Raw genomic sequence first — 19,164 nt, 5'->3', positions numbered from 1 at the left:
GCCACATGTATTTATTTTTGGCTGAGAGTCGCGATAATAATAGTTTAAAAATTGAAGCACGTTCCCAGAGCACACATGCAATTCTCAACACAAGCAATATGTATCCGAAAACCATCGCAGATTTGAAAACATTATTGCGTTCACTTTCATTTCAAGATGCGTTAACGGCTATAACTGCTTAAACGTTCACATGGCAGCCACAACACGCCTCACATAAATTTCCAGGTGTGTGTGCTGGACATGAGAGACGAAAAGCTGCGACGGGGCTATAAAACCGACTCGGCAACTCGGGCGCCCAGCATTTTTAACGTTTATCGGCTGGCCAAAAGTATCTACCTAAGCGACGACGGTCTCAAAATAAATAAAACAGTTTAAGTTTTTCTATATCAGAAGTAGAGTCGGAGCATTGCGGAAGTGTTATACAAACGGCCACAAAATGAAACTGCAACTAGTCGCGGTAAGTTCGAAAGAGATCCACATAAAACACATTGAGTGCAGAATTAAATACAAATGTTCACTTTGGAAAACTCACTCAGTTACTCAAAACTGCAATTGTCCGGCTGCATGTATGCATGGGAACACCCAAGGTCGTTTGGTTTGAGGCTTAAGATCTCGATCTCCATCTCTGAGCACCGATTGAGACATTGGCGTTTTTATTTGCATTTAATAGAAAGTCTATGAGTGTACTTGTAGCTCAATGCAATGCAGTTCGCAATTAAATATGACCAATTGACATTTCGTTCGCCGATCATAAAAAGTCAAATAGCAAACGCAACACAAATCCCCGATATCATAAATATGCGATTCAATCATTAACAATTGTCTATTTTTATGGGTACCAAAGAATTCCAATTGAAAAAATTGGTTAACCAAGCCCTCAGGTCACAGATTTAACGAGTTTTTTTCGGCTTTGTCTCCGCCCCATTGAATGACGGCAGTGTGCCAACATTTTTAAAAGTAAACCAATAATGTTCAGTGGCTATAAGCGCAGTCAGCATTATCTTTGCAACTTGCCTCTGAGTCTTGGTAATAAATATTTATTGGTTTATTTATAAATATTACCATGAAACCTGTTGGGGAAAGTAATTAAAAATTCGTGAGATTTTGAGATACATCTGAATGAAATAATTTTCATGGATTTTTTTTTAAAGAATTTATTAACATACAAATATTAATTCAGATATATACAAATATTACCAAACATCATAGATTGCGAAACTTTTTTAAAGCCATAAATAACCATTTCTAATAGGATTTTAATGTTACTGATTGATTGCTTGACTTGGGGCTTGTCCAAAAATTTGGCCATAGCTTTGGCTAATTGGTTTTCAAATATAAAAACAACTTAATAATAGTAAAACTCAGAGCAATAGTTGTCGGCAAATTGTTTGGGCATTTTAAGAGCAGTTTTATATGATTCAACAGAAAATTGATCGCGGCATATTTTACGGTGGCTTGGATTATGCATCTCAAGGTCGCTTTGGCCCGGCTCACTTGCATTGGCAGAGTCCGCAAGCCACTGACCAAGTTATTTGAGATTCAGCTCAACGCACTCAAGTCGTAAGTTGCACACATTTAATGCAAATTCTCCGCACGCACACACCCATACACACACACACACATTTTGTAGATGCAGCTACTCCAACACAACTTGAAACGCTTTTCAGATAGTCTGCTCCATAACGCAATTGGGCGTAGTGTGTTACGTAATACACGAGTACGCTGCACACTCATAGTTACATACATATATTTATGTATGTATAAGCATATATTTGTATACAAGTATATATGTACATATAAGCATAAATAAAGCGTTACATATCTGAGCTCTGAAAGTGCACTGACAACTATTTCCAGTCGAGTAAGAGATACGTTCAAGAAATATCTTTTGAGTGCAATAAAGTTTTTCGGTGTTTTCGTTCCCTTTCGGTCAATAGCCCGTTCAGTTGTAACCAAGGCCAAGAGTCCTTTACCTGGTTATTTTTGCTAATGAGCCATCATCCAATCAACATCGTCTTCCTCTCTCATCGCACTCGAATAAGAGCGCAGACTACGCCCACATGACTTTAGCTAGGGCTTGTCTCAAAATTAAAAAATAAGAAGAAAATCAAGAAATATTTTGTTTTCGGTTTCCTTGAACCACGTCGTTAAGGTGCAGCCATAAAAACTAATTAAATTAAATCAAGTTCCCAAGCAGCAAAAAATACTCGCATCGTTGCAAGTGTTTGCAAAAGCGTGTAAAGCGAGCTCGATTTTCTATCTCTCTCCCTCACTCTCTTTTGCTTTTATTCATATTATAACGCCTTGCCAAATAGTTCACTTGACCAGGTAGAGTTGGGCAGCCAGCCAAGCTGCAGTTGGTCATTGGAATGTTTAGCTTGAATGCCCACAAAACAACGCCAAGCAGCACCCTGCTGGCCAAGAAAGCTGTGAAAATCGAGCTAAGAAAACCAAAATCAAAAACAACAAAAAATAACTACTCACTTATTTATACAACAATATTTATGGAGTGAATGCATAATACAAATTTGCATAAGCTGAAGTCACTGTGCATTTAATTGAGTAGCAAAGCGTAAAGTACAATAACTATACCTATATATGAATGAACATAGTTTACATTTTGTATAAACTAATAATACAAAATGGATATATCTATGTACTCTACTTGAAATGTTGCTAAGAAATTAATAGGGAAAATACTAAATTGAGAACAGAAAATCAAAATCAAACTAAATTGATCTGATATTATAAAAATACTTGAATATTAGTCGAATTTATTTGTAGTAGTGATATCAAAGATATGTATATATTTCATAAAATATTACCTTATAAAGTATATATGTATCCCAAGCCAAATAATCAATGTAATTTGGTCTAATGCATTTTGATTTTTTACCAAGTTAACCTAAACTAAACCAGTTTTCAAAGGCCGTGTTACAGATTTTATTCAAAGTCAAATAAATAAAAATATATTTAACATTTTTAGTTCATATCCATTTGGTACTACATACAGTGAAAAGTTCTTAAAGCACAGTTCGTATAAAGTCGAATCTTTCAATCGCTTAATATATCTATTTAACGTTGCAACTACCCATAGTATAGAAATGTGGCACAAAAATTCCAAGCGAAAGCAAAAGTGGTGGAGCTGCTGTGGGTTTTGTTAACCTGGCGCGCGGACCATAGCCCGTGTCGCAGATCTCGATCGCTATTAAAGCGGCACCTAATTAAAAATTAACTCAAAACATTGACTCAACGACTGGTATTTTTGAAAGTATTCGAGCTCGCAATAGACGACTTCCATTGATTTGGCGGCCACTTGTCCTAGACACTGACTTCTTTTTATTTTTCTGAGTACCGGAAACTCGGCGTGCTTGAGATCAAATGGTTTCCACATGCCACGGAAAAATTCGCATAACTAACTCAATGGAGTTTTTTCTTTTGCCAGTTTGTGCCACTTTAGGCTGCCGCCAACTGCTGAGGCATGCAAATTACGCAATCCGGCCCGAGACGCCGATAACAACAACAGCAGCAACAAATATTTTCTGTTGCTGTGGTTGTTGTAGGTGACGGTGGTTGGTGGTGCTGGCGATGGTGGTTGTTGTTATGATCGATCGAACCAGCGAGGCGGGCGAGCAATTTTTGCGATTTGCTTTATGTTCCACATTTGTTGCTATTGCAGTTACTTACTCCTGTTGTTGTTGTTGTTATGCCCGCCACAGCGTTACAATTACAAATTGTTGTTGTAACACTTAAGCGGCATATAAATGTAAACCAGTTTGTTTATGGCGACAGCGGCTTAAGAAGTGCACGACAAGCGCAAAGTCAAACGTTATACCTCGTGCATTTGTGGAACGTATGTGGAGCACACGTTTCGTAAAAATACCCGTTGCTGATTAAGTACGCACAGCTAATTAGAAGCGTGGCCAAAAGAGATCAAATGTTGGCCACGCTGGGTTGAAGTAACCGCAACAGTTTCAACAGACCACGCCTTTTATAGCCCTGCCTCAATTCCACTAATAAACTCTTACGATTTGCAGCTGTTGTGCAGCGTCGTTGTCTTGGCACAAGCCCAAAACTATCCGCCACGGCTGAGCATTCCGGGCGCAATCCCCGTGTCAGCGCCAATACCTCAGCGCCAGCAAGTGCTGCGAGTGCGTCGACCTGGCGTGACGCTGCGTCAGCAACAGCAGCAGCAACAGCACTTGCCAGCTGTTACGCAGCGCATTCTACTGGAGGAGCGACCCGTTACAGAGCCCGCTGAGGATGAGCAGCCGGACGCATTCCTGCCCAATCTGCTGCGCGAACAGCAGCTAGCTCAAGCACAGCAATCACAGTTCCAGCAGGCTGCCGCAGCCTTTCTGAATGGCCAGCAACCCGTGGAGACTGCCACTCCTGTACAGCAGCTGCTCCAGCATGAGGACACCCAGCCGACAGCAATTTTGCCAGCACCACGCTTTTCGGAACGTCCTGCTGCAGCCACGCCCATCAACCGGCCATCTTTCAACGATTTTGGCATCGGACGCTTCGAAAACTCTCAGCGCTTCGATTTGTCGCGCCCAACACCCACTGCTACGGCGGCACCACCTCCACCACAGCGTGTCGCAGTCATACGCACGAGACCTGCGGCTGCAGTGCGTCCCGAGCCAGCACCTGTCTCTGTACAGCGTCCAAGACCAAAGCCCATTCAGCCACGCCCTCTCATCGATCAGAATCAGCTACAGGATGAACAGAACGCGCAACAGCAGCGTCGCCAACGTCCCGTCGCCCAAACCATACGCAAGTGGCGCGATGAGAACGAGGATGGGTCCATCACCTGGGGCTATGAGAACGACGATGGCTCCTTTAAGGAGGAACTCATTGGCACCGACTGCATAACCAAGTGAGTGGTGAATCAGAAATTAATGAAATCAAATATATATTAATATGTCTATGCAGGGGTACCTATGGCTACATTGATCCCGATGGCAACAAACGTGAGTACAACTATGAGACGGGAATCAAATGCGATCCCAATGCGCGCAATAATGAGGAGGATCTACAGGAGAATGGCTTCATCAATTACGAGGAAAATCGCGCTGTGTTGCCCAACGGCTTGGAAATCGATATGTCACAGCTCGGAAAGAAGAAGTCCAAGCGTCCCAACAGTATCTACAGGAACTAATCGTACGCACGCATCCAAACTCCACTTAGCTGTTTAAGTCAATGAGCTCTTAAGTCGTCGCCTTAATTGTACTAATCTGTAATTACGTCTGTACTTTATTATTATCGTGTGTAAAGTTTGAAGTGAGAAATTATATGAATAGCCTGTAAAATTCGTCAACTCAATACGGGCGCTGACGTCGCGTAGGCGGCATGCGATTTGGAGGCGTTATGGATATATCCAGGAAGTCACCAATGCTGAACTTTGCCTGAGCAAGCGTCTTATTGTCATCGATGCCCTTCTGGCCTGTACAAGTTACACCAATTTCGCGCATTTGAAAGTGATTATTGCGATAATTGGGGAACACAATAGCAAAGTCAAAGTATGTGCCCTTTTTCCGCGTATCTGGATTCACGTCTCGCACAAGCGAGGTGAGCTCATGCAGCGTCGCATCCTGCCAGGTGTAGATTTGCAGCTCGTTGGTGGGCACGTTGCCGTACATGTACTCCGAGACAGAATGATGCCGGCCCGTGGAACAGAATACCCGCAGCAGCAGCGGGCAGGTCTGCAATGACAGCAAGAAGAGGAAGCATATTAACCGAAATAGCCGGCATTCGTGTTCGCCAAATGATAGTTGTGACAAACCTTCTCGCGATCGATTTGCTTGACCTGCGTCTTTTCCTCCACAATCATTGACTCAACATTGGCCATATTGTTGTATTTTATATATTTTTTAATTGAATTATTTTTAAACGCTACGGTTGAAAACAAATATTAATTAAACGCACCACCAAATAATAACAACTAGTGGTGGGACACTCTATGTAACTGCTAGCAAGTAACGGTTACGTGACACATCACTAAATACTCGAAGTAAATATTGTTACCTGATATATGCACGCATTTCAATTTTTGCATAGGTAATAATTTAAAAATTAAATTAACATCTAGTAAATAATTAAAGAATTTTTTACGACTTATATCTTGAAGTAAATAATCAATTACCTTATCGCTAGCATATGCTGTGCAATGAAGTTGGCTGCACTGTGTCAGCTGTTAAACCAATTTGGTATTTTTGAAAAGTAGTACCGTATTTTAAGTGCATTATTAGTATATTATGAAGAAGTGGACTTTCTGGCTACACTGGAATTAACACAAATATTATTGAAGCGAAACTTGTGGGGAGTGTTTGTGTCGCGTTCTGACTGTCGGAAAGTCAAATTGTGCTAAGCAGATGCCAGAAAGCAAAACTTTTTTGCTTTTGCATTATACACTAAATAATCTCGGCCACGATATCCGCCAGAATTAACATTTAGAATATACCATTGACTGTTTCGGATCGTTCTCAAATTTCGCTGAATAGATAACAACATACACAACATTTGTCGGCGTTTTCGGCGTCAGTGTTCTGAAGTAGTTTTCAAACGGTAAGTAAATGGATTATTTATTTATTTTTAATGCTGACGAACACAATTCGTGAGGATCGCAATTCCAATTTGCTTATGTAATGCATATACCAAGGCGGCGTCTATAGATGCAAGTTTTTTATATTCGGATATGTATGAGTGTGCATAAATGTGTATACGTATAAGGCTATGTGTGTGTATAAAAATGTTTTGCTTTCGCTTTTGTTTGCTCACGTTTTGTTTATAAACATTGAAACTGTCGGCCATTGCCGCTCTGCTGCAAATTCAATTTATTCGTATTACAGCATACGCGTAGCATTTTCACTGCAACGTAATTAAAACCGGAGCAGCCTTCCCCTTCGCCACATTTTCGCTTAATGCCACTTGCCACTTGCCACAAATTCTCGCCCCCATTAAAACTGGCACATTTCGAAGGGCAGAGGAAATTTGTTGTGACGCTTCTGATAAATTGCGCGTTTATACCCTGAAACCATTTAAAATGGGTATAATAGTTTTGTTAAAATGTATGTAACAGGCATATATGATCAGGGCGATGGGATGGGTCGATTTAGCCCGACTTATACATCTTTGATATTTGTTATATTTTGGATGCCGGTCCCAAGTCCACCCCTTTCCGTTGAAATTTGCATAAAATAAAAAGGGGTTTAAAATATTAAAGAGTTCTGGTTTGGATAGTGCGTGCAAATGTGTGTGTATGAGTATGAGTAATCTTCTATGTGCACTCTTCTATGTGCAGAAAATAAACGAAGAATTATTGAAATATCAATTCTTCAACAAGTGCAGGGAATCTCGTAGTAGTAGTAGTAACTACACTGATTTACAAATATATTATTATTCATTTTATTTAGCCATCCGTACATTATGAGATTACTCGTATTGACTGATAATATATTTTGTTAAATATATATCTATATATATAATTCAGGAATAAACATTATATTTACATCCGATATTATAGCGGGTACCTTCTTTGACTACAATACGTATAACAATACTTTTAAAATGTATATTTAAGATTGCCCATTCGCTTTTATTTACATATTTCTGTATAATTGTTGTTATTATAAAAAGTGTATGGGAAGTTCGATATTTCACACTCCAAATCTGCCTTTTCCATGACACTCTTATTTGCGTGGGTGCGAATACATTAATACCCTACACATAACAGTATTGAGAGGTATTATGGCTCTATAGTCATTAATTTGCAGCGGCGCACAATGGCGATGCGCCTTAGAATTCTAGCAACATAATATTTTGTAATCCCAATTGAGCGAATTCCATCTCATGATTAGATACCATTCTATCAAGATTTGTATTCATATTTATTTTTGTAGCATAACTCCCTATTAAACTATATAAAACAGTACAAATTGTATAAATATTTTTAATGTATTTTACATATAAAAATATTATTATAATTCATAATAGGGTATTTTGTAGTTTAGATCAAAGCACTTTATATTTTTTGCTAGTTGTTTGTGCACATATGTAAATTTGTTTGCTTTATTGAATTTCCTGCCCATGTCTGTTGGCCATCAGCTGGCGTGTCCATCTTGCATATCGCATCTTTATGTTGAGGAAGGGGTTCCTTCAGCCATGACCGTGACTGGCAGCCTGTAACCCCAAACACCTATCACCTGCCTCGTGAATTCTAAACACAAAGGCGTCCTTGTCTGGAGATGTGATGCAGCTGTAGTTGTAGTTGTTGTTCTAGCTGTCGGTGCTACTGCTACTGGTTGCTTGAAAATTTTAATTGCTTTGGGCAACGCGTACAGCGTCCATTGCCTTTCGGTCCTCGCTGTAACAAATTCCCTTAGCAGCACAAGAATCAGAAAATGAAAATTGCTGAGTCGAAGCCGAGCGAAAGCAGAGAAGGCAAAAGCAATAAATTCACAAATGCAAATAAAAATCGGCTCTTGTGCAAATATTTTTATATATTTTGTTGCCTTTCTCTCTTTCTGTGTCTCTCTCTTACTCTCCTTCGCGATTGCTGTGGGCGTTGCCGTAGACATTGCCTCCAAGAAAACACAAACACACACACACCTATATCACACACGCACTGTAGCAGCACATCTTACCAAGCTCGACCTTGGTTTCTATATCGACCTTTGTCTGGCCACGGGACAGTGCCCGTTTGGAAGCCTTTGACTGTCACCAATTTGGCTCCCAGACATCGCCTTAACAACTTGTCTTGGCTATCATAAAAATTAGCAAAATATAAAAAGAAATCTCTGGCCAAACAGTTCAGTTATTGGTATTTGGCAAGAATCTATGCAAGTACGCCTTCCTTAATTTATGAACTCATTTGCTATCAAAATTATACAAATATTTTAATCACGTCATAATTACATTTTCAACTTTTAGGACTTAAAGATAAGTAGGATGAAAAACCCGTTCAATAGCATTTGACCGCAGACGATTAATCAGAGGATGAGCTATTGACATCCTTTCCGCTGCTTTAAAACTTAAAGAATAGGGTTATTTTAAGTAAATTAACAGCTTACACAGGCGTTTGATTTGCAATTTAGTCAATTAGTCAGCTCAACAAATTCAGATTCAGAGTTTTATTTTCAAATGCTATTTATATTTATTATAGACTTAATTTTCCACTCGCTTACTTATGTATATACATTTTGTCATTAAATTGGCCACAATCCGATCCGAATGAAACAGAAATCGAAAGTCTTTGGTATTTTGATAAAGGCGGTCAATGGGCGTGTCTCTATGTCTGCATATGTATTCGTACATATACATATATGTACAAAGAGCCTACGTACTATTTGCATAGTTTGCGTTGATGCTGACGCAAAAAAATTTGAAGAGTTTTAAAATAAATCAACTCATTGTTCTTGTTTTCATATCAGTTGGCCATTTGAACGCGTCTTTGGCTATTTTTAAATTGCGTTCACTTTTCTCTTACGCTATTTTGGCATACCCTGTAAACATTAACCTTTAGAGATAGAGGTATATTTGATTAAATTATATTACATTATTATTATGCGGCTAACTATAACGAAAATTTAAAGTGACTTCTACAAAAATATGTTAAATACATTTATCCCAGTTAAATAACATTTTGAATGCCCCATACAGAGCATCTGGCAGTCACTCATTCATAACTCGAGTCTCTCGCCATACACTGCTCTTGGCACTTGACGAACTGAGCATGGGGCTGCTCTTTCGTCAATCGGTTAGTTTCGAGACTAAGACTGGGTGACTGCGTTGCAATTGAACAGACGTCAGAGCGCGCGAGTGGAATGGCTCGCTGAGCACAATGGAATCAGTGCGCTGATTGGCATTGTCGACGCCTTGACTTGAGTTGAAGCATACCTAGTTGGGGCATAAATACTGGCAACACAATGCCTCTTTATGAGCGTACGTCTCAATTAACGATAATAACAACTGTTAATTGTTATCAGTTTAGTCGGTAACTGGGGACAACTTGTCGACATCAGCTGCAACCGGGTTCATTTGGTGCGTCAACGCCGGGCTATCAATGATAAGCGCCGGGCAATGACGACCACCACGGCAATGAATTACGATTTAGCAGAACAGAACGTGCTTAACAAGCTATCCCCAAATAAACCCCTACACTAATACCCTTGCAGATGGCTAAAATTATGCTTTTTAAAAGTATATAGGCACCTATAAATACAAAATTGATATACAAATAGAAATTAGAGGATATTTAAGTTTATATATTGAACTTATAGCAATTTTCACATCTATGCTAAATCAAATTTACGAAAGACGACCATAAAAGTTTCTATTATATCAATTATAGCAATCGTCTGAAAATTTAATTAGCTTTAAGCTACATTTCCCTATAAAAGACTGTATGACAATGTGAACCTCAAATTATGAAAATAGCGACTTAAGTAGGAGCCTACACTCTACCTAAAGTATCAGTTTTTGTATTTTAACTTAACCATCTATGATTTACGTTTTCATATATTAAATAATTTTCTTTTTCGTTTCATCATTATCATTTGATATATATTAATTCATTCAATATGTATTAAAATTTAATACCTATCTAAAGGGGCTGATGATTAATTACACGATTGCTATCGTGTTTGTGTGGAGGATTATTTTATATTAAATTCCTTCTACTCCATATTTATAATTCATTTAGAAGCTAACTCCCTATTCGGATTTGGCAACACATGTCGCATTGGCTACATTTTGCATAAGTTGATGAAACTATTTTAGCGGCAGCTTTGGCATGTCATCAGTTGTTACTGACAGCCAGCAACAAAAGGGCCTGTCTGCAAAAATGTGTCAGAAACCCAAGGCTATGCTCGATAACCATCAAAAGTTGTGAGCATATCTAGTTGTTAGATGGGGTAGTGGGTGGACGGCTGTCATTTGTGTGGGTCCCGAAATATTCCCCCGAAGCCAGCGCTCAATGTCAGGAGTGTTGAGTCCGACAACAAGCGTCTGCTTTCATGTTAAAGATGTTGAATGAAGAAATGACGTATTTATAAGCTATTAATAAATTGTTAAAGCTTCTTCAGAATTATTTGATTTAATTATTCATTTCCGGAAATCAACCTTAAAAGGACTTTCGGAGTAACCGTATATGGCTTACGCTTTACATTCGAGAATTGAAACTTCTCTTGTTACCCAAAGAAAATCCACATTGGGCTTTTAACAAAATTTATATAAAAAACGCAAAGCCAACTTTGAATATGGATTTAAATATGTTTGGGTTTGAGCGGTGCTTTATAAAAAGAGCTTCCCTTTCATACTTGAAGAAAATAGTGGAACTGATGTTTTTGAGCTCTTTTAAGACTTACTCTCAAATTGAATAAATATGTTTATAAGAATTCTTTAACCATACGTCATTTATGGTCGCCAGCAGTTGCTGCTTTTGATATGCCGCAATTTTCAATTAATTATTCTCCTATATGCCACCGCTCAGATGCTAAAAATGTGTATAACGTAGTTGCCTGCTCTTTACCAACAATCTGAAACCCAAACTGCTGCTGAGAGCGCCAGAGTAAGCTCTCATAACTGTCAAATGTCACATACTCAACTGAAAGGTTGCTTGGCGCTTTAACCCCACAGGTTGTGTCTATTAAAGCTTTGCGCTAACATATTCTAGCCAGCAAATAAATTAATCATATAACAAATCAAGTTATATGAATCCATTCGATTTAATCAAATTTATATAAAATTCCCATACATCAAATTATAAATTCCCTTATATCAAATTATAAATTTATAAAGACTTCAATGCAAAAACTAAAAAATTTTAAAACATCATGTTTTTGCCTGAAACTAAGGTTATCTAAATATTTTTTACAATCAAATTTCATTCCTAACAATAGTTGATCTTATGATTGTGGAATCGTAATTACATACTGAGCTTCTATTATTAGGTAATTAATTTGAATATTGTTCATCTATTTGAATACATGGAATGCAGCAATTTTGTTGGATTGCCTGCTTATCGGCGTGTAAACGATTTTATTAACAGCTTGTGCCTGAATGTGTCGGGTAATTACAAAAGCTGCCATTGTCATGACGGGCAAAAGCATTGAGCCAGCAGAAATTGAAGCTGTGCCATTCTGAGGCAGCTTTGAAGCAGCCAGCGACAGGCTAGCAGCAATACGCCATCAATGTTAAAGGTCACAATGCCGCAACAATCCATGCTGCGGAGGCTATTCTAGTACACCCAAAGCCACCCAACCAACCACACGCGCTCGATTTAATCGCATGCGGGCATTATAGATACAAATATAGTTTCGTAGGGATGACTCTTAACGTTACATACGTGTAATATATAAATATATATACATATATATACTTGGTGAATTATGTGTGTGCGCTTCGTAGTGAGTGGGCAGCGTGGGGCCGAACCCGCGATAAATGACGATGCGGTAGGCAACTGTCAAATGGATTAAGGGATTACCTTTAATTAGTCAACCAAATGCGAAAAAGTGTAAAAAAAAAACAACAACAATAATATACTTCAATGAATTGACAACAGGATTGGGTTAAAACTGTGCTTGCTAATTCAGCGGAATTTTTGAATGCAGTGAAAGCATTCCATTGATAAGAAATCCGTGGCATTTGTAGCATGCGACATGCCCACACGGCAATCCACAAGCGGAAGCCTTCCACCCTATTTCAGCTCCGTAGTACATAAAGAAAATTGTGCATACGCAGTGTGTACACACGCATGACTATGTGCAGGCACATATCCACTTACATGTATTGTGTTGTTACATGTATTGGTGCATTATGACACAATGTTCGGTTCACCTTTATAAACAATTAACGAACCGGCTGCCGCTGACACTTGCAACCAGCTGGGTGGCAGCCTGGCAAGCTGCACGCGTCATATGATGCTCAATTAAATTATATATAGAGTGTTATAAAAAGCATTGCAGACTTTTAGGTGGGCGTTTCGCATACTAGGTACATAAATAGCTCGAGCTGTGGGTGTTGCTTCCTTTTGCTTTTGCTGTTGCTTGAAATGCTTAAGGCTTTACATTATTCATGCAAACGCAGAAAGAGAATGTTGTTAATAAAAATAATTTGCTGTCTTCATACACTACAGTACAGAAGAAGCAAATCGCATTTTGTTTTAAAGCAAAAACTGCAAAAATTGTGAGTCTAAATTAAATAAAATAAGTAAAACTAAATACTGCGTAATTCATAAATTCTTTGCATTGGGTTGGACAGATGGAAATCGGAACATGGGTCAGACGCATTGAATGCGGCATAATCAACTTTCAGAAACTTTTAATTAAATATTGAACTGGGCATGTTTCAATTGCAAAAACAAGCCCACACATGAATCAAATATTGAATAAATGTGCGTTGCAAGCATACGAGCATACGTGCCACATATGAATACCGTGTGCAGGTTCAGTTTCGAATTGATTGGTTGAAATCAAATTAGATTATCCCACGCATTGGCAATGAAACATGTTCTGTTTTTCTCCTGAAGGTCAGGCGAAGGGCGACGGAAATGACAGACTACTGTGAACTTTCAGTTGCAATTGCACTCTCTCTGATTAACTATTAGCAGGCACGCTCTCATCAGGACTTGATTGTATTTTCAAGTGGAATCCAATTAAATTAGTTCTAAGTCTTATTTAAAGCTCTATGAATTTGCCATAGTTACAAGAACTTATAAGCAGAAGCCAAAAATAGCAATAAAGTTATGCTTCAAACATTGAAATGAATGTGTTTAGCTTTGGTAAAATTCAAAGGTCAAGCTTGACCGAGCTCCTTCAACTCTCACCGGCTGTTGCATTGTCTGCACTACCACGTTTGATCTATTTATGGCAATCAGAATATTTTTTTTTTTTTTTTTTTTACAAAAATTCTCCGTACTTGTGTGCCAACATTTTAGCATACCAAGCTCTGCCAGGTTGACGCCCACTATGCAAACTAGGCGGAGGCTTCTTATAATTTGCTAGGGACCAACTTGATATAATAATGACAGCAATTATGAATGAGTGAAGGTCGCAGGATAACGAGCGTCGGCCAATTCATCATCAGGCTGAGCCGCGCTGGACGTTGTTTTGTCTTTATTCGTTTATATATTTTAAGCCAGGCTTCCCACATTTGCTTTTTATAGCTATGGCGCCTTTCCTAAGAGAACTTTGCTATTATTTTGGCATGCAAACAAATGATGACGTCCTCCAGGCAGCCACACAATTTGCATGCAAGCCGCTCGTTTACTAGAGAGTCCGCCCATCACCTCCCTCAGTTACTTGCATTTTTTGGTTTCCATTTACCTAGCAGTACGCTCACCTTCAGACTACAATTGAAACGTATTTCCAGCAGACCCATTCAGTAAAAGGCTCACTGAACGAAACTCAGCATAATAATGCATACGTCATGCGAACACAGAGAGAGCTTAACTTCCGCACGAGCAAGAACTTTATGGGTGTATGTGTGTGTATATGTTTCAATGTGTGTTTGTATATGTTTTTTAAGCAAATCAATCATCCAGAAATAGATCAACTCGTCGTAGTCGCCAGTGCCATCGACGTTGTCCTCGTTCTTGTGGACACGTTCAGGTCTACTGCGTCGCTGTCGTCATTTGGGGCTACTGTTTGAATTTGGCCATTGTTTTTATTGTACTTCCTATCGCGCTCGTACTTTGCATCTGTGCGCCACGCTAAGCCAACGAAACGTGGCCACAATAACAAAAAAAAAAAAACAAAACAAAACGCGAAAACAACAACCAAAGCTTTTCACTGCGGGCGGTCACCGTATCTTGTCCAGTGACATGGATATTAGTCCGCTGAGCGTCCTAGAGCCCCGAGTCGCGCACTTTAAAGTCTGCGCTTGACAGTTGCCTTCGCCCTCAACCACGGGAATGTGTCAATTTGCCATAATAGCCCTGTCAATAGCTAGATAGCACATTGCCCATGTTCGTAATTGCATTTAAATTTAATGAAAAACAAACCACAAAAGTGCCAATCGCCAGCACATTTTCAATTAAATTATCCATTTGCAATTGCAGGGAATGAGTTAATGGCAGCTTAGATATGTTAATGGGAGCGAGCCTTAAAAAAGTACGCGACTCCTATACTCTATTTGGCTCAGTAGAAATAAAAGTTGAAATTATTTATTAAAAAAAAAAACAGTGATTGAAGTCCAATTATCAGCGAATGCAGGTATAATTCTTTTCTTTTCGTTTTGTGTCTCCCGACTGATTGATTGATGACGCACAAACGAGCGAGTTATACAGAATTTATGTAACTAAAGTTAGACGATGAGCCATAGTAGATGCTGGTTTGCGATTCGATATTTTATTTTAACCTTTAAATTTTAGATTGTTTGAAGTGTGTCTGAAAGTGGGAAGATTTTCCTTCATAATTGCAATTAAATAAAATAAAAATGTAAAGCAATAGAAGTTGTTACCCCATATCTTTTTAAATTCAAGTAAGACTATATTTTGCCCTGATTGATATTGTATCATTTTCAAACCCTGAGCCCATTAAAAATGGGAAAAATGGTTTTAATGGTTTTGTAAAAATCTATATGAGAATTTTATTGTGCTTTTTAATAATTTTTTTGTGATATAGAAAAACACTTTGACTACCTAGCTGTGAAGAAAACAATAAAATAGCAGTCATCTGTTGTAAACTAATATTAACCAAATATTTAATCAAGCCTAGATATTTGTTCACTGTTGCTAGACGCTATATAAATAGACGGGCGCTCAGTCTGCAAGGAAGTACGCATTTTATAGCATACAATTGAGCGCTAATCTAAAACTATGCTTGGCCCAAAATAGTAATCATCATAATAAAAGTGGGTAAAAGTTTCTTGGCTTCGTGTCGGCAAATTGAACCCAGTCACAGGTGCTGCCGTAAAGAACAACAACAAACCTAATAACAGCAGCGCCTATGGCAGGGACGACGTCAAAGGCGACGACAACGAGGACGTCATTGTCCCCATGCCGTAGCCTTGTCGCGCCGACTCTGCTCATTTTCATTCATTCACAAAAATTCGCCAATGCTATTAATCACCCAGCCCCTCATTTAACCTATATTTAGGGTATATAGCATATATAGGATATATATGTATATATAACAATAAAATCAAGAGCAGTTGTGAATCAACAGTGCGTCACCAAAGCGAGCTCACAGTCGCTATTGATTGCCTTCACGTGGCGATACTTAAGTTTACTTCACCACCCCAATCCACATTTCCCCTTCTTTTAGTTTTTATTTTTTTCCTTTTTACTAGTTTTCTTGTATTCTAAATATCTGTAGACACGTCTGTAGTTTTTTGGTCGTAAATATTTTGGAGCACTTGCTCCAACGGTTTTACGTCAATGAGTTTTAGTAGTTAGCAATTAGGAAAATGTGGCAATTAACACGTTGGTTTAAAGGATCTGTTTCATTCTTTAAGAGCATTTTTTGTGTGTGGCCACGCTTAACCAAAAAGAGTATCATTAGATAAATTAACATTAATTTGCAATTATAAATTAAAGGTGCTAATGATCTCTGTTGGTGATAGACCACAAAAATTAGTTAGGCAATGATGAAAGGATGATTGCTGTCCTTAATTTGACTATCTGGCTAAAAAAAAAAAACAGTCAGGTTCGTTTCTTGGTTAACTTGTCTATTTTCCTTTGAAAGCAGAATATATATAATTGTTCTAGCAAAAGGCAGAGCTTCATCCAGAAGTGAGCAGCGGAGTGTGGAGTGGGCTATAAATTTTTTCCACTTGCCTTAACATACAGACTTCCGCTTTCCTCTGACCTTGAACAACGGAGATGCCTTTCTCTTCTCACACATAGTTGGAAATAGTTTGTGGAAACATCTTGCTCCACACTTTACAACTCGTATGCGTACAAGCTTTGTAGATAGTTGAAATACTCACACTGACTTAATTTTATTTCTCGCTCTCTATTACAGCCCAGCCATGTCCGACACGTCCAAGTCGAATAACAACGCAGCCAGCGCGGCGAGCGCAGATGGGGATGCCGGCAATGTCACACCAACGACGACACTACCACGCAGCAACCATAATAATAATAACAGCAGCAAATTAAAGTCAACGCAGAACAGCAGCGGCGGCGGAAGCATAGACAAACTGTCACCGGATCAGGATATTTATATAAACGCAGCCGACGGTCTGCCCAGTCAGCACCCGACGCTGCCGCCCGAAGCTGACGTGGACACCGATACGGAGCCGGAGGTGGATCCCGATTCGTTTGACGATCTGCCCACCTCGATCATAGTGACCAACATACATTCGGAGGTGTTTGCTAATCCCGAGCTTAAGCACGACATGGAGGAGCTGTTCCGTACTTTCAGCGAGTCGGCTACTTTCCAGTGGCTGCGCAGCTTTCGCCGGCTGCGGGTGAACTATGACAATGCCGTTGCAGCGGCCAACGCGCGCATTAAACTGCACCAATACGAGTTTAACAAAAAGACGGTGATCACCTGCTACTTTGCTCAGCCGGTGACACCTGTTAACAACAAAAATCTACAGCCACCGGCGCCGGTCAAACAGTTCCTTATCTCTCCGCCCGCCTCACCACCAGCCGGCTGGGAGCCGCGCGAGGAAGGTGAGCCGTTGGTAAACCACGATCTGCTCGCTGCATTGGCCAGCTTGACGCCCGGCGAATCCCACGAGCTGCACCCACAGAGCGAGGATCAGCCAGCAATTATTGTGCACACCGCTGTGCTGCCCGAGACCGGGAGCGTAGGCACAGCACTCCAGCCCAAAGCACCAATTGTACAAACCAAATGTCCGGAGCGCGCATAAGCGCCAAACTACGAGCTTAATACGAAATGTTTGGAATGAGAGCTATGGCAAGCCAGATGACTGAACATTTGGCCATTGTGAATGGGCAGCAGTGTGGGCAGCCTGGCGGTTGAGAGAATTTTTTGTAAATAATTTCTTAAAAACAAAATTCGATTGTGATTAATTTACACGTAGCTATGTTTTATATTAAGTACTTGTACTCTCACGTTTGGAGCGTTTTGAAGTTTCGGTTTCCCGTCTCCTTATGATTTGCTGCGAGCGTTGCCGTCGAGCATTTACAAACATTAGCTTATCTTAATGTACGCCAAGTGGAGCTGTTAACTCCAATTGATTCTAGATGTGTTTGTTGTTTGCATACGAAATCGCGTTGTCTCTCTCTTGGTGTCTGTTTCAATTTGTATCGATGTGGCTATCCACAATATCTAAATGTACCTTCATGCTAAAAAAGAAATATAACAAAATATGTTTGCAAGTAGCTGCAAAAAACGAACTTTTGCACTCAAGATGACGAAGAAATCGCAAACGGAAATTCGGATATAAAACTATGTATATGTTCACTTATATATATATATATATATATAGTTTATATGTAAATGTTAATCTAATTGTAAGCCAGAGAGAATTCGGATATCTATATCTGATATTGAAATACGTATATATGTATACACATTAGCTACAATTCAATAACAAGTAAATGAAAAATGAAATTATATTCAAATTCAAAATGAATGTTCTCATTGTACCTAAAAACCAAAATCAAAAACCATTTTAAACAAAAAACAATACAAAGTCCTTTAATTGACGTGAGAAAATGTGAATTGTTTGCAATGCGGTCGCCATATGTTTGCCAGTTTTGCAGCGATTTGTGAATCCCATCCCAGGCTCTCACATACTTATTGTGCATTTTCAACAAGGCTGTTACTGAATATAAATTCAGCTCAATTACATCTGATTTGTAACAGAAACCAAAATAGAATTTGACTTAAAGACCACCTGTTACTGTTTTAATCAAATTATTAGTTATTAACGGACCATTGCCCCGAACTTCTGAAGACGACGATAACCAAATGATTTCATCACTCTCAGATATAATTCTAATTATTAGTAAATGTAACATAACAAATAAATATCGGCCCGAAATATAAATAGATAAACATGCAACAATACTAGCAGCATACTTTTAAGCTTGATCTGATTGTCATAGTGGTTAATGAATTTGCTAACCTGATATTTTGGATCACCTCCATTTCTCAGAACTATAGTTCTCATGGAATATATCTTCCATGTGACAATCCTACAAGCTTCTTTAGTGCTACGTTTCTCTTCAAATGTAAAATGAAAACA

At 39.0% G+C, this 19,164-nt stretch overlaps 3 protein-coding genes across 3 annotated transcripts; 2 read left to right on the top strand and 1 right to left on the bottom strand.

Annotated features, from left to right (window-relative positions):
• Window positions 1-291: 291 nt before the first annotated feature.
• LOC6574134 lies at window positions 292-5,312 on the top strand. The gene is made up of 3 exons (XM_002000156.4): window positions 292-457; window positions 4,038-4,879; window positions 4,936-5,312. The coding sequence occupies exons 1-3, from the start codon at window positions 437-439 to the stop codon at window positions 5,159-5,161; spliced, it is 1,089 nt and encodes a 362-aa protein (XP_002000192.3). The 5' UTR covers window positions 292-436; the 3' UTR covers window positions 5,162-5,312.
• On the bottom strand, window positions 5,224-5,951 carry LOC6574133 (histone deacetylase complex subunit SAP18). The gene is made up of 2 exons (XM_002000155.4): window positions 5,786-5,951; window positions 5,224-5,705 (listed from the first exon to the last, which is right to left on the bottom strand). Exons 1-2 carry the CDS (start codon window positions 5,849-5,851, stop codon window positions 5,322-5,324), a joined length of 450 nt encoding a protein of 149 aa, XP_002000191.1. The 5' UTR covers window positions 5,852-5,951; the 3' UTR covers window positions 5,224-5,321.
• A 336-nt stretch (window positions 5,952-6,287) lies between these two features.
• LOC6574132 (protein sarah) lies at window positions 6,288-18,538 on the top strand. The gene is made up of 2 exons (XM_015167274.3): window positions 6,288-6,567; window positions 16,965-18,538. Exon 2 carries the CDS (start codon window positions 16,972-16,974, stop codon window positions 17,818-17,820), a length of 849 nt encoding a protein of 282 aa, XP_015022760.2. The 5' UTR covers window positions 6,288-6,567; window positions 16,965-16,971; the 3' UTR covers window positions 17,821-18,538.
• The last annotated feature ends 626 nt before the right edge of the window (window positions 18,539-19,164 follow it).

The sequence above is a fragment of the Drosophila mojavensis genome, unplaced genomic scaffold (genome assembly GCF_018153725.1).
Source record: "Drosophila mojavensis isolate 15081-1352.22 unplaced genomic scaffold, ASM1815372v1 contig_277, whole genome shotgun sequence".
NCBI lineage: Eukaryota > Metazoa > Arthropoda > Insecta > Diptera > Drosophilidae > Drosophila > Drosophila mojavensis.
This window is presented reverse-complemented; position numbering and strand designations above follow the sequence as displayed.

Coding starts and splice junctions, on each gene's coding strand:
- LOC6574134 (XM_002000156.4), top strand. CDS start 437: ATGAAACTGCAACTAGTCGCG. Junction 458..4,037: donor TGAAACTGCAACTAGTCGCG/GTAAGTTCGAAA, acceptor TACGATTTGCAG/CTGTTGTGCAGCGTCGTTGT. Junction 4,880..4,935: donor GGCACCGACTGCATAACCAA/GTGAGTGGTGAA, acceptor ATGTCTATGCAG/GGGTACCTATGGCTACATTG.
- LOC6574133 (XM_002000155.4), bottom strand. CDS start 5,851: ATGGCCAATGTTGAGTCAATGATTGTGGAGGAAAAGACGCAGGTCAAG. Junction 5,706..5,785: donor AGCAAATCGATCGCGAGAAG/GTTTGTCACAAC, acceptor CTGTCATTGCAG/ACCTGCCCGCTGCTGCTGCG.
- LOC6574132 (XM_015167274.3), top strand. CDS start 16,972: ATGTCCGACACGTCCAAGTCGAATAACAACGCAGCCAGCGCGGCGAGC.